The sequence below is a fragment of the Pleurodeles waltl genome, chromosome 6, assembly GCF_031143425.1.
Source record: "Pleurodeles waltl isolate 20211129_DDA chromosome 6, aPleWal1.hap1.20221129, whole genome shotgun sequence".
Lineage (NCBI taxonomy): Eukaryota > Metazoa > Chordata > Amphibia > Caudata > Salamandridae > Pleurodeles > Pleurodeles waltl.
This window is the reverse complement of record NC_090445.1, coordinates 937,968,758-937,981,934: the sequence shown is the minus strand read 5'-3', so window position 1 is coordinate 937,981,934 and position 13,177 is coordinate 937,968,758. Positions and strand designations below refer to the sequence as shown.

The following is a 13,177-nucleotide window of genomic DNA, read 5'->3' as shown; positions in this document are numbered from 1 at the left end:
CAATGTACCACAATAAGTAAATGTATATGAAACTGGTGTGTGACCCTTTCTCAATTTCTACATATTGCTTCCCAGGTCACAAAAACGGACACCTTTATCAACATTATTTTTGTTAACTACAGGGGTAGCAATACATTTGTCCCCTTCCGTGGATACTTAAACTGTTCCTGTTATAACCTCTTGTGCTTTACAAACGTGCTCATAATAACCATATACTATGCACTAACACTCACAGATGGGCCTCAATATACTGATCTAAAGACAACCCTATATCTAGTAAACCATCCAAAGTGCCCCGTAGGAGATAGTTGTACCTTTTTAGGCACAGATTACATTCTTAAACATACTGCAATTTTCTGGTTCTAAGCTGGGGCAATACTGTATACCTAATATCCGTACAAGAAAACTGGACGGTTTTGGAGCTCCTAAAAGGATGTGGAAAACTGCAAATGACAAAGTATTACACTATCGTCTTGCAAGTTAAACAGATCAATTTTTTACACGATAAACACGTACACACCTAGTACAAGCAGGGGTGCATGCTGTGGGAGCATGTTCGCAATTACTTTTTAACCAGTTAAATTATGCATTTAATGCATTACATGCCTTTGTATGCAATGTTTCACTAATTTAACTACTTTTACCCTTTTTTCATTTTACATAAGAAGGACCAGCACATGCTACTATTCAGCAGTTTAATAGTCTATCCAGGAGTAGCAGAACTAATATTTTTTGATACCTTTTATGTTTTGAGTAAAAAATACCTTCAAATGGGAAGAGATGTTTTCATCTCGTCGTGGGTATCATTTAGTTTTGCTAATAACAACATGTGAAGATTTATCTTAGGTGTATTAACCAATTTGTAAGGAGGACTACATAATGATTCCCTTTGGTTAGAAATGTTTTCCCCACTTTTGTTCCTGGTCCATACTGTAAAGAGCTATCATCAAAACAACTGATTAAGCACTGAAACCAGATTGTGGGCAGATATATCAATCACAAAACAAATTGTATGAAGTTTGCTTTAAGAATGGAAAAACTCAACCTACACTTCGATTGGCTGCCCCTACTGATTATTTCAGCAGTTAAAGCCAACTTGTGAACAATATAGTTGATTCCCAATCACTGAATTGTATCTCCATCAATGTCGTTTAATCAATGGAGAAGCAAATACATTACGTTTGTGTGAAAATAACTTCCTGGCCTGTACCCGGAGCAGAGGAATACATTCTGTGCAAATTGGTCCCTCTAAGAGCAGAGGAAAACAAAATCAAAAGATCATTTGGTTTACTTTGTAATGAATCAAATACCTGATCTCCAATTGCCGGTGGAAATCTGGATGTTTTTTCTTTCATCTCTTTTTTCTCCTGCATTATCTTGGCTTCTTTCCTCCATTCATTAAGTATTTCTTGATCTCTGCAAAAATATTAATAGTTAGGTTATAAGACCTCGTTTCTTTAACTGTTTTTATTATTCTCTCACTGTAAATTCTTACATTTAAAAGTTCCTTTAGTCAGCGAAGAAATGCACCTTTCACACAGACCATCTTTTCCCAAAGTATTTAAGGTATAACATGCTTTATGCTTCTTGTATGTGAACTCTGAACACATTTCCAAGTTTATAGACTGAATGTAAAGAATGAGAAAAAAACATTAAAAAGTAAAAATTCTGATAATCTAAAAAATGAGACACACTAAAATCTTCCATCCGGGGCAACACCAAACATGGAATATCTTAAGAAACACAGGTATCTTCTAACAAACAAGTATTTGCTGATCAAAATTACGAACCAGGGATAGGAAATTGACACAGTACCACTATTTCTCAAGACACTGGGTTTTACAAACCCCACTTCTGTTTCATATGCAATCTTAGCATCAACAAGAAAACACATTTCACATGCGGAGATGGGAACACCTACAGGATAAAACACTCTCACCTGTTAACAGCACCAATGTGGAGCAGGTTATCTGTTCTTTACACCTAGCATAAACAGAGTTTGCAGTACGACCTCTAAAAACAAGTATACAGGAGCACTAGTACAATATCCACAAGGATGACTGAAAATGTCTCCTAGTAGAACCTTTCTGTACACAGCATAAACATCAAAGAGGCTTCAAATGATTTGCTATCGATTTCATACGCCAACAAAGTTATAAAGATGTCTGCAGACTTACGCTGAGACGTACAGAAAGCACATAGATATTGAGACTTCATACAGTCAAGTGTAGTCTGAACAAAGATTCAGAGCTACATTACTGGCTATACTAGCCGATACGAACACTAGACTGTTTTCAACAGTGTATATCTTTCAATTTCTTCCCAGACTTAAGAAAACCTCTGTAACAAGCACACAAACCCAAACAAAACTATAAGCCAATACCCATATGCTTCTATCACTAGGACTAGGATTAAGGGCAATTTAAAGGAACAGGGATTAACTATGGGGCATAGAACACTACTCTAAACTTTAAATGATAGTATAAATATTTTACCTCTTCATATTGTCTGTAACAGAAACTTTTAAAATTAATATTATGACACACACACACCAAACTGAAAGAATACTACCACAAACACAAATCTGCCAGCCCAAAGGTCAGTGCTAAAGTGGCGGTACCACCACCTATACCGTTACGCCAACCAAACAATGCCCACCACGTTATGACCCATGAATCACCACGGTGGACATTCAATGGTGGTAAACCATTGGCGGTACACACCGGCATGCTCAGAATGGACACCCCAATACAAAACTAAACAACATTGGCCAAAACTAAACACACACACCTGACACCCATACACTCACCACACCCACCCACAGCACTATAAAACACACACCCACATCACACACCACCCTTTACGAATACCATTGAGCGCCACAAGACTAACAGGAAGACCACTGAGACAATTATACACACACACCACAAACACCCATACATCCGTCACGCACACCACATCCCACACCCCACCACAACACTCAACACCCTCTGCACAAAACACAACACCCATATCCCCACAAAGGCACCTCTGTTTCACAGATGAGGAGTTGCGGGTCATGGTCGAGGAAATAGTCAGGGTAGAGCCACAGCTGTTTGGAGCACAGGTACAGCCAATATCCATGCCAGGAAGATGGAGCTATGGCGGAGAATCGTGGACAGGGTGAACGCCGTGGGACAGCATCTAAGAACAAGGGACGACATCAGGAAGAGGTGGAACGACCTACAGGGGAAGGTATCTTCCCTGACAGCAAGGCACCAGCTCGCCATACAGAGGACTGGCAGTGGACACCCCCTCCTCCCCCACAGCTCACAGCATGGGAGGAGCAAGTCTTGGCAATACTGCATCCTGCGGGACGCACTGGAGTAGCCGGAGGACTAGACACTGGTGAGTCAATAGTTACTACTTATCACCCCCATACCTGCATGTCATCACACCCCCCTCGCCCTCACTCCCATCACTCCACTCCATCCCACACACTGTACCTACACATATGACTAATCCCAATGCCAAGCCCTTCATGCCATACCAATGCATAGACAGCCCTACCAGCCCTGCATGGACACCCATCACCAAAGCATGCACATCATGGAGAACTAACAAGCACACAATCCATCACCATACACAAACAAAGGTGGCAGGGCAACAGCAACAATAGAGGGGCTGCAAGGTTTTTACAATAGGTCACAGACATGAAGTATAATACATCACTTACATCCCCCCCACAGGTGCCCCAGCCAATCTCAGCGGCGAGGAGGTGCCACAACTAACCAGTCCCCCAATAAAATTCACCCCCAGTGATGACAGTAGCTCTGGACCTCAGGATCTGGATGAACTACCTGGCCCATCAGGGACCATTGGTCAGTTAGCCACCCCAGCCCACTCACAGTCCACCACAGAGCCGCCCCCATCAGTATCCAACACCACAGCACCCACCCAACGTCCCCACACCTCTGTACCTAGGACACATCAATCAGCAGTGTGCCCACTTGTACAGGGACCCCAGTCCACACCTCACACCCAAGACAATCAGGGATCTGGGGTCAGTGGCAGTGGGCACACCATTGAGGGGACAGAGGCACAAGGGAACAGGGACACTGGGAGGACCGCTGAACGCCAGGGGTAGGACAGGCCTAGGGAACCGACTCTCCAGGAGGCACTCACCAATGTCCTGGGGGCTTACCAACAATCACAGGACAAGATGGGCCAGATCCTAACCAACATACAGGAGAACAAGTGGCTGCAGGAGGTACACCATCAGGAGAGCAGGGAGGATTTGCAGGCCCTCAACACCACCATGGTCTCCATAGCAGGAGTGCTGGCAGATATGGCCAACATCACGAGGGAATGGACAGCACACCAGCGGGCCCCTACCACTAGCCAGTCTACTGACCAGCCCATCACTTCCGCTGCAGCTAGTGGACAGGAGGCCCTGCCACAGGACCCACAGGCCACCAGCACCCCTCCTCCTACAGAAGGTGAATGACCCTGCAAATGTTACCTGCGACCCAGACAGAAGCCAGAGACACTTGCCAAGAACAAGGCCACCACCAGGATATGAGACACACCTTGTCACCTTGACACTTTGAACTGCCTTTGCTCCCCTTCCTATGGCCCCTTGGACACTGGACCTGTGCTACAAACAGACTGGAACAATACCCTGGACTTTCCTCAATCATCACCCTATTCCATTGCACTTTTCCGTCAATTATTTGCACTACAATAAACAACCTTGAACACAACCTAAGTGAAAGTGTTTTATGTGATGAAAATGTGCATATATGGAAACAGTTACATCTTGTGCACACTGTGATAGCATACATTTTAAGACCTGCATCTGTCTGTAGACATCACATCAGTACACTGTTGTCATATCACTAACATCTGCAAAATGAGAAGCCATAGGTGACAGTAAGTAGAGATGCAAAGGAAGCGAATGCCATCCTGCTACAGTCTCACAGAACACATCAATAATCAGAGGAATGGTCAGTTCCACTGTCTCACCTGTGTGTCACTGGAAGTATTGACATGTAACAGATGTTCTGTTGTCCACATCCTCATCCTCCTCATCCTCACTGTCCCCAGGGTCCACTGCTGCCACAGGGGCATTTCCAGTCTCCTCCTCCTGCAGATAAGGCACATGTCCTCTGCGGGCCAGGTTGTGCAACATGCAGCATGCCACTACTATCTGGCAGACCTTCTCAGGTGAGTAGCACAGGGATCCACCGGTTAGATGTAGGCATCTGAACCTGCCCTTCAGGAGGCCGAAGGTCCTCTCAATAATGCTCCAGGTTTGCGTATGTGCATCATTATAACAAATCTCAGCCCCTGTCCTGGCATTCCTCACAGGGGTCAGGAGCCATGATAGGTCTGGGTAGCCAGAGTCACCTGCAAGTATTGAGGGACAAACATTAGCCTTACACAATGGTATGGGGTCAACACCAGAAGGCATACACTGGCGCACATTGGGTGGGGACTCAGCCTCACCAATTAGCCACACCCTGTGCCTCTGTAGTTGTGCCATCACATGTGGAATGATGTTATTCCTCAGGACAAAGGCGTCATGCACCGGCTCAGGATATTTAGCAGCGACATGGGAGATGTACTGAGTGAGTGGAAACTCTTCTGATTCCTGAACACTTGTTCATTCTGGCGGGAGGGCTTGGGGGGGGGGACAAACGCAACATGTGTACCGTCAATCGCCCCAATAATGTTGGGTATATGTCCCATTGCATAGAATCCTGCCTTCACAGTGGCCAAATCTTCCACTTGGGGGAACGCAATGTAGCTGTACATGTGTTTCACGATGGCAGACAAAACGACTGAGGACATTGGCTGTGACATTCCTGCTGCCAAGCCCACTGTCACTTGGAATGAACCAGTTGCCAGGAAGTGGAGCACCGATAGAACCTGCACTAGAGGGGGGATCCCAGTGGGATGACGGATAGCTGATATGAGATCAGGTCCAATTCAGCACATAGAGCTGTGATTGTGGCCCTGTCCAGTCAACAGGTGAGCATTATATGCCTCTCCTCCAGTGTAGTCAAGTCCACAAGGGGTCTGTACACGGGGGCTTGTCTTGTCCTCCGATTCCTCCGCAGTGGTAGGTACCTAAGGGTCACAAGAGTGAGTAGGCTGTCACAATTGAAACAATGGCACCACCACCTCAGTGTACATAGAGCAGGAATGTGATGGGACATTGGGAATGGCAATGTATGTGCAAAAAATGGAAATCATGCAGTTCTCAATTATCTGAATATTGTCCACCACCATAAAATGGCGACCGCCAGTCCTGTATGTAGGGACAGGTGGAAGTGAGATAACTCCGCCAGTGTAGCGTGTCATGGCGGTAGGCGGTCTTGCACCGCCATGCTATTCCTCATTGGATAACATGGGGTTCTATGGAGTACAGTGGCCAATGGGGATCATCAGTGGCAGTGACGGTGTACAACACCGCAGACGTGACCGCCATGTTCTGTCCATAACCTCACTCGATTCCTGACTTTCCACAAGAAAACACCTACACTGCGTGTGCTGCTGTGACCTGTGTCTGGATCTTGCCATGGCCCGTGTGACCGGGGAAAGGGCCCCTGCCTTCACTTCGGAAGAGTTGGAGCGTTTGGTGGATGGGGTCCTACCACAGTATGGGCAGCTGTATGGGCCTCCAGACCAATGGGTGAGTACACCTTGGGCACTAGACAGGTGAGAGGGTTGCAAGGAGATGTGTGTGCAAGCATTGTATCATTTGGAGGGGGGAGTTGTATGTCTGGTGGGAGTGTACTTGGTGGGCGCTGAGTAATGTGTGTCCCAATCGGGATGGAATGGGATTTATGGGCCATATGTGTGACAAGCTGTATTGTCCGGTTAATGGTTTCCTTGTGTCTGTATTTCCTCTGTAGGTCAGCGGCCATCAGAAGAAGGGATTGTGGCGTGCCATGGCCAAGGATGTGCGGATCCTGGGGGTCTACAGCAGGCGGAGCACCCACTGTAGGAAGAGGTGGGAGGACCTGAGACGCTGGGCCCGGAAGACCACAGAGGTCCGGCTACGGATGGCCTCCCAATGAGGGCGGGGTGCCCATCGGAACCTGACACCCCTGATGGCCTGCATACTGGCGGTGGCCTACCAAGAGCTGGATGGGGCTTGAGGGCGTCACAGCAGCCACAAGGGGGTGAGTACAGTGTGCGTTACAACTATGATTGGTAGGTGGCATGGTAACCTGGTGGTGGCTGTCAGTTAGTTGGTGCCCCCAATGCCAGCTCAGAGAACGCAGCGTGATCCAGCTCAAGGGTAATGGGTGTATTGCTAAATCTGGTAACATAGCTATGTTGCATACTGTTAGAAATGGGGTTTCTGGTTGGCTAGGGTATGCACCTCAGCCAGGCAGAACTTACCCACTCTAGTCAGGGCAAGGGAGTTACATGTCCAAGATAACCCCTGCTCACCCCCTTGGTAGCTTGGCACGAGCAGTCAGGCTTAACCCAGAGGCAATGATTAAAGCGTTTGCACAACACACACAACACACGTGACGCAATATCGCCACCACAAAGGAAAAACAACACCAGATTATATGAAAATATACTGTATTGTACACAAGGCAATTATCAGACCAAACATCACATATCAGTACTATCCTGCTACCTTAGCAGTTGTCAGAACGTTACACATTAGTTACTCTGCAACCTAGCAGTAGTCACACATAACACACAGGTTACTCAGTATTCTGCAACATAAGCAGTAGTCAGGAAAACACGTTATTACATCACAGCACTTGTCATAAGAATATCATAAAATGCCCATAGTAGGAACATTAGAAAACATATGAAACATATGGCAAGTTAGAAAAACATATTAGCAAGCATGTCCATAAAAGGAACATTTGCATACACATATGTAAAAACCTCAAACGCAGGTAGGTAATATATGAATTAAAAAAAAGTCTGTAGAAAGAACTTTGCATTGCAACTATATTGGTCCTTTAAACAGTACCTGGTTGGATGAAGGCACCTTCAGTGCCTAGAAGTCAAACAATGGGGCCCCCGGCGCTCCTATGTGCAAAACGGGGGCCTCCCTTATACTCTGGGGTCAGAGGAGGGCGACATGCCCTGCCTCTCTTTTATAGACAGGCCCCTCCGGGGACCGTGATTACTGGCCCCCCCCCAGGGCCTCAACCGGCCCTCACGAGGGGGGCCAAAGCCAGCAAAAAACAACTTAGGTCAGGAGGGGGGCACCACGCACCCCCTCCGGTTTAATGACAGGCCCCTCCCAGGACCCGCGATCTCTGGGGGCCCCCCGGGCCTCCACTGGCCCTTCCACCAAGGGGGGTGGGGCACAATAATGCCTGTTTTACTTAACAGCAGAAAAGGAGCGTCCTGCTCCTAACGCAGAGGCCAGGGGGAAGGGGGCACTCCCCGCGCCTTCCCCTGGTCTTGCCGTGAAGCCACAAGAATATCGGACCCCTCCTGGGGCCCGAGCAGACATTCGCCTGCACCCGATGCGGTGCGCAAGTGTTCTACCAGCTTCCCAGGCCGCTGCGGTGATCTTATTTAAAGGGGCACAATGCAGCAAGGAGCCTACGAGCTCCCAAGGCTCCATAAGCGCGCTGCAATCAGCGCTATGGCAGCCGCAACCACGGAGAAGCACCCCTCGTGAAGAAATGGATGCAGGGGTCAGGGGCCACAGCACCCTGCCCATGGGGAGCAGAATCTTAACACAAGGTCCTCAGGTGGAGGGCCCAGCTACAGGCCAGCACAAGGGAAAGGCAGCAAGTGGCAAGTCCTTCATAGTGACCAGGCAGGTCACAAGTCAGCACAGCAGCAGCAGTCCTTGGCGGTTCCTGGTGAGTCCTTTCAGCCTTTGGTGTCCAGTTCCAAGATGATTCCAAGAGTCTCCAAATTGTGGGGAAAATTCCCCTGTACTCATAGTCAGTTCTTACAGTGTTTTACAATGGTAGGGAGAGGAGGTTCCAGCCAGTAACAACTGGTTCTGGGAGTGCCCCCTCTCTCCTTTCAGCACAGGCTCCAAACATCAGTGGGGGGTTAATGACCCTATTGTGTGAGGCCAGGGCACAGCCTTTACAAATGTAGGTGTGCCCCGCCTCTCCCTTCTCTCAGCCCAGGAAGACTATTCAGTTTGCAGATGCACCTCTGTGACACCTCCACCCCCCCTGTTACAGACTGTCTAAAAAGTATGCACAAAGCCCCAACTGTCACTCTGCCCAGACGTGGATTGGAGTCAAGCTGCAAAACACCAGAGTCATAAGCACAGATAAATGCGCACTTTCTAGAAGTGGAATTTCTGTGATAGTAATAAAAAATACACCCACACCAGTAAGCAGCATTTATTATCACCATCACAACCATACCAAACACGCCTACGCTACCCCTCATAAATCAGACAATACCCCTTACACATAAGGCAGGGCATTTCTAATGCAATCCTATGAGAAGGCAGCACTCACAGCAGTGAGACACCAAGTTAGGCTGTTTGTCACTACTAGGACAGGCCACGCAACCTGGCACGTGTCCTACCTTCTACATACATAGCACCCTGCCCATAGGGCTAGCTAGGGCGTACCTTAGGGGTGACTTACATACAGTAAGTTTAGATGCCAGGTCCCTGTGGCAGAAAACTGCGCACAAAGGCCCTGCGCTAGCAGGCCTGAGACAGGTTTAAAAGTCTACTTCAGTGGGTGGCGCAAGCAGCGCTGCAGGCCCACTAGTAGTATTTAATGTACAGGCCCTGGGTATAGAGATACCACTGTACAAGGGACTTATAGGTAAATTAAATATGCCAATTAGGTATAAGCCAATCATACCAACTTTAGATGGGAGAGAACCTGCACTTTAGCACTGGTCAGCAGTGATAAAGTGCTCAGAGTCCTAAAGCCAACAGCGAGAGGTCAGAAAAACCAGGAGGAAGGAGGCAAAAAGACTGGGGATGACCCTGTGTAAGGCAAAAAGTCCAACACATACCATGTCAGAAAGGGCATAGGGGGTCCCAGGAGGGGTTCAGTTGGCGTCGTTTGGCTCTCCTTTTGCTGTGGTACCTAGCCAAATTAATGCTAGTGCGATGCATGGGACACAATCCTGATCCCTGTGTGTGACAGTAATGTGTATGCCATATGTGGTGTTGGTGCTGTAATTGAACCAGTGCTCCCTTTCTCTCTACTCCTCCCTTTTTCTTCTGTCATCCTGTCCATGTGTGCATTAGCATCATCTGGAGGAGGAGCGGGGGCACCGGCGACAGATGGAGCTGCATCCCACAGGACCCAGGAGGAAGAGTCCACCAACACCAAGGGGACCAGTGGGATGGAGTGCGAGGGGAGCACCACGGCAGAGACAGGAGGTCACAACAGTGACTCTGATACCTCCTCTCATAGAAGCTCCCTAGTGGTGGCAGACACCTCTAGGACCGCCCCAGCTACAGGTACAGCCACCACCCGTACCAGAACCGCCCTCCCAGCAGCCCCTCACCGAGTTGCCCGTGCCCGCTCACCCAGGAGGGTGGGCATCTCCTTCACCCCAGGCAGCTCAGGCCCTGCCCCAGTGAGCCCTGCTGCCTTGAGTGAGGAGGCTATTGACTTCCTAAGAATCATCTCTGTAGTGCAGTCATCCATTGTGAATGCCATCCAGGGGCTGGCATCCCAGATGCAGCAATGCAATGTATTCCTGGAGGGCAGTGACAGTGTATTGGCGGCCCAACAGAGATCATTCCAGGCTCTGGCCTCCTCTCTGATGGGAGCCATTGTCCCTGTTCCTACCGTCCCCCCTCCAACTACCACTTCCCAGTCCCAATCTCTTCAACCCCAAACCATCCCATGCACTCATACAGACAAGCATGCAAACAAAACATCACACAAGAGTGGCACAGACAAACACAGGCAGCACACTTCAGGCCCAAGCACTCACAGAAACAACAGACAGCTGCACACACGACAACATCCACTGCCTCCACTGTCTCCCGATCCTCCTCCTCCTCCCTCACTGTCACATCCGCACTCACACCTGCATGCACTGCATCAACAGCCACCACCATCACCACATCAAGCAGCACACACACTTCACTTGGAGACACCTCCACAGCATCCATCCATGCATCCCAGGTGTCCTCTCCCACCCTGTCTGCCCCCCCACCTCCTAAGAGACACAAACACACGCACACAGACACCCAACAGCCATCACCCTCACATCAGCACACTGCTGATGCACCTGCACCCAAGTCCAGCAGACACACACCTCCAACAACCACTTACTCAACCTCCACTCCCCTCCCTCCTCCCTCATCCCGCCCCACCATCCCTAGGAAGCTTTTCCTTGCCCAACTTGAGCTCTTCCCTCTCACTACACCCCCCTTCCTGCCCATAACAGCAGGGTCCCAATGACCCAGCCCAGCACCTCAGCCAAACAGCCCACGGGGACAGTGGAGGCACCTCCTCGTGGTGGTGGCAAGAGAGGGAAGGATCCCACTCCACCAGCCAGGAAAGGGAAGGATCCCACTCCACCAACTAAGAGGGGCAAGAGCCCCCCCCAACAGCAGTGGTCAAGGTGCCCTCAACTCAGGCTGGGACACAGCAGCCCTCACCTCCAGCAGAGGGCATGCAGGCCACACCCATGGACTACTGTACAAGGAGCCCCCCAAGAACCAGTAAGCAAGTTCCCCACCTCAGAGACTGTGACCTTGCACTCCCCAGCATAGGAAAATGGGCATGGAGCGCCCTCCAGAACCAGTGGGCAAGCCCCCACCTCAGAGACTGTGACATTGCACTCCCCAGCTAATTGTAATGGGCATGGAGCCCCCTTCCGGAAACAGTGGGCAAGCTCCCAACTCAGAGACTGTGACCTTGCAATCTCCAGCATAGGAAAATGGGCATGGAGCACCCTTCCCGAACCAGTGGGCAAGTCCCCCAACTCAAAGACTGTGACCTTGCACTCCCCAGCTAATTGTAATGGGCACGGAGCCCCCTCCAGAACTAGTGGGCAAGTCCCCCAACTCAGCTCAGGTGCCCTCCACCCCCTTCCCCCCTGAGGTGCCTGGCCATTCCCACCATTATGCCCCTGAACAGTATAGTGTGGATTATGTCAGGGAAAGAGTTAGGGCTTGAACTGTGCCCTGTGGCCATGTGAGCCTTTTGTACTTCGGATTGGCCATTGGCCCTTTCTGCACAGTGACTCATGTTTATCTTCTCACATGGACAATATGGTGGCTGCTTTCATCCAATTACACTTTCTGTTCTGGAATGCTGTAGTCCTTGCATTATTATGACATGGGGCTGTGACATTGTTTTTCGTCTGCAGCTGGTTGTGTGTATGGTGTGTGTGAATGGTGTGTGTTGTGCTTGTGTGTGTGTCACTCTCCTTTTCCTCCCTCCCTCCCTCCCATGTGTGCTAGGCGGCTGTACTCACCGTCGTCATCTTCGTCAGCGTTGGTTTTCCAGGTGGAGCATGGCAAGAAGAGCATCGGGAAGACTTGAAGTTCCTGTTCCATGGCGGCCTTGTTCTTCTCTGTGTCTATGAGGGTGAGTCTCATCTTCTGTGTTCTGTTTCCACCAGGCTTTTGATGGCGTTGGTACCGCCCCGGAAATCCTGGCAGTGTGCTATGTCATAATATGGTGGGCAGTACCTTGTCTTCCGCCTGGCTGTTGATGGCTACTGCCGTGGTCAAAGGTGTTTACACCCTGGTGGTTGGTGTGGTACACTGGCTGTCTATGGGAGTTATCTCCGCCATGGTCAAAACTTGGTGGTAATTACCGCCAGCCTGTTGGCGGTATTACAGTGACTTTATCACTCACAGCCAATGTCATAACGACCAACTAAATCTTAAACAAGTAAGTTTAATGTTATACAAAGCTTGGAGAGACTCATATGTGCAATGCTGTGGCATCGTACATACATGAGTATCCTGTACACAACAACAGTGCCTCCAGATGTTGGTCTTGCACTTATATTTATACAAAGATTGATGGGGTCATTACGCGTCCGCCGAAGTCCCGACAGTCAGGTTGCCGCCAGTGCCGGGAACCACCCAGCAGCATTGTCTCATAATGGAGCTGGCGGCAATGCAGTTGTGTGTAGTGTACACCAGCACCCGGTGCGAATGCAGACACTAAACATCGCTACGGGGCTGGCCAGGAGGGCCCCTGCACTGCCCTTGCCAAGTGCATAGGCACCCCTAAGGCCC

General features: G+C 49.3%; 1 protein-coding gene across 8 annotated transcripts in view; it reads right to left on the bottom strand.

Moving 5' to 3' along the window:
• The window catches only part of LRRC27 (leucine rich repeat containing 27), a 463,960-nt gene that overhangs the window by 133,384 nt on the left and 317,399 nt on the right, over positions 1–13,177 (bottom strand). For all 8 annotated transcript variants that reach the window (XM_069239754.1, XM_069239755.1, XM_069239752.1 and 5 more), the window contains one exon: positions 1,311–1,416. In XM_069239754.1, coding sequence (XP_069095855.1) covers positions 1,311–1,416 — 106 coding nt within the window. The remainder of the gene's footprint in view (positions 1–1,310; positions 1,417–13,177) is intronic.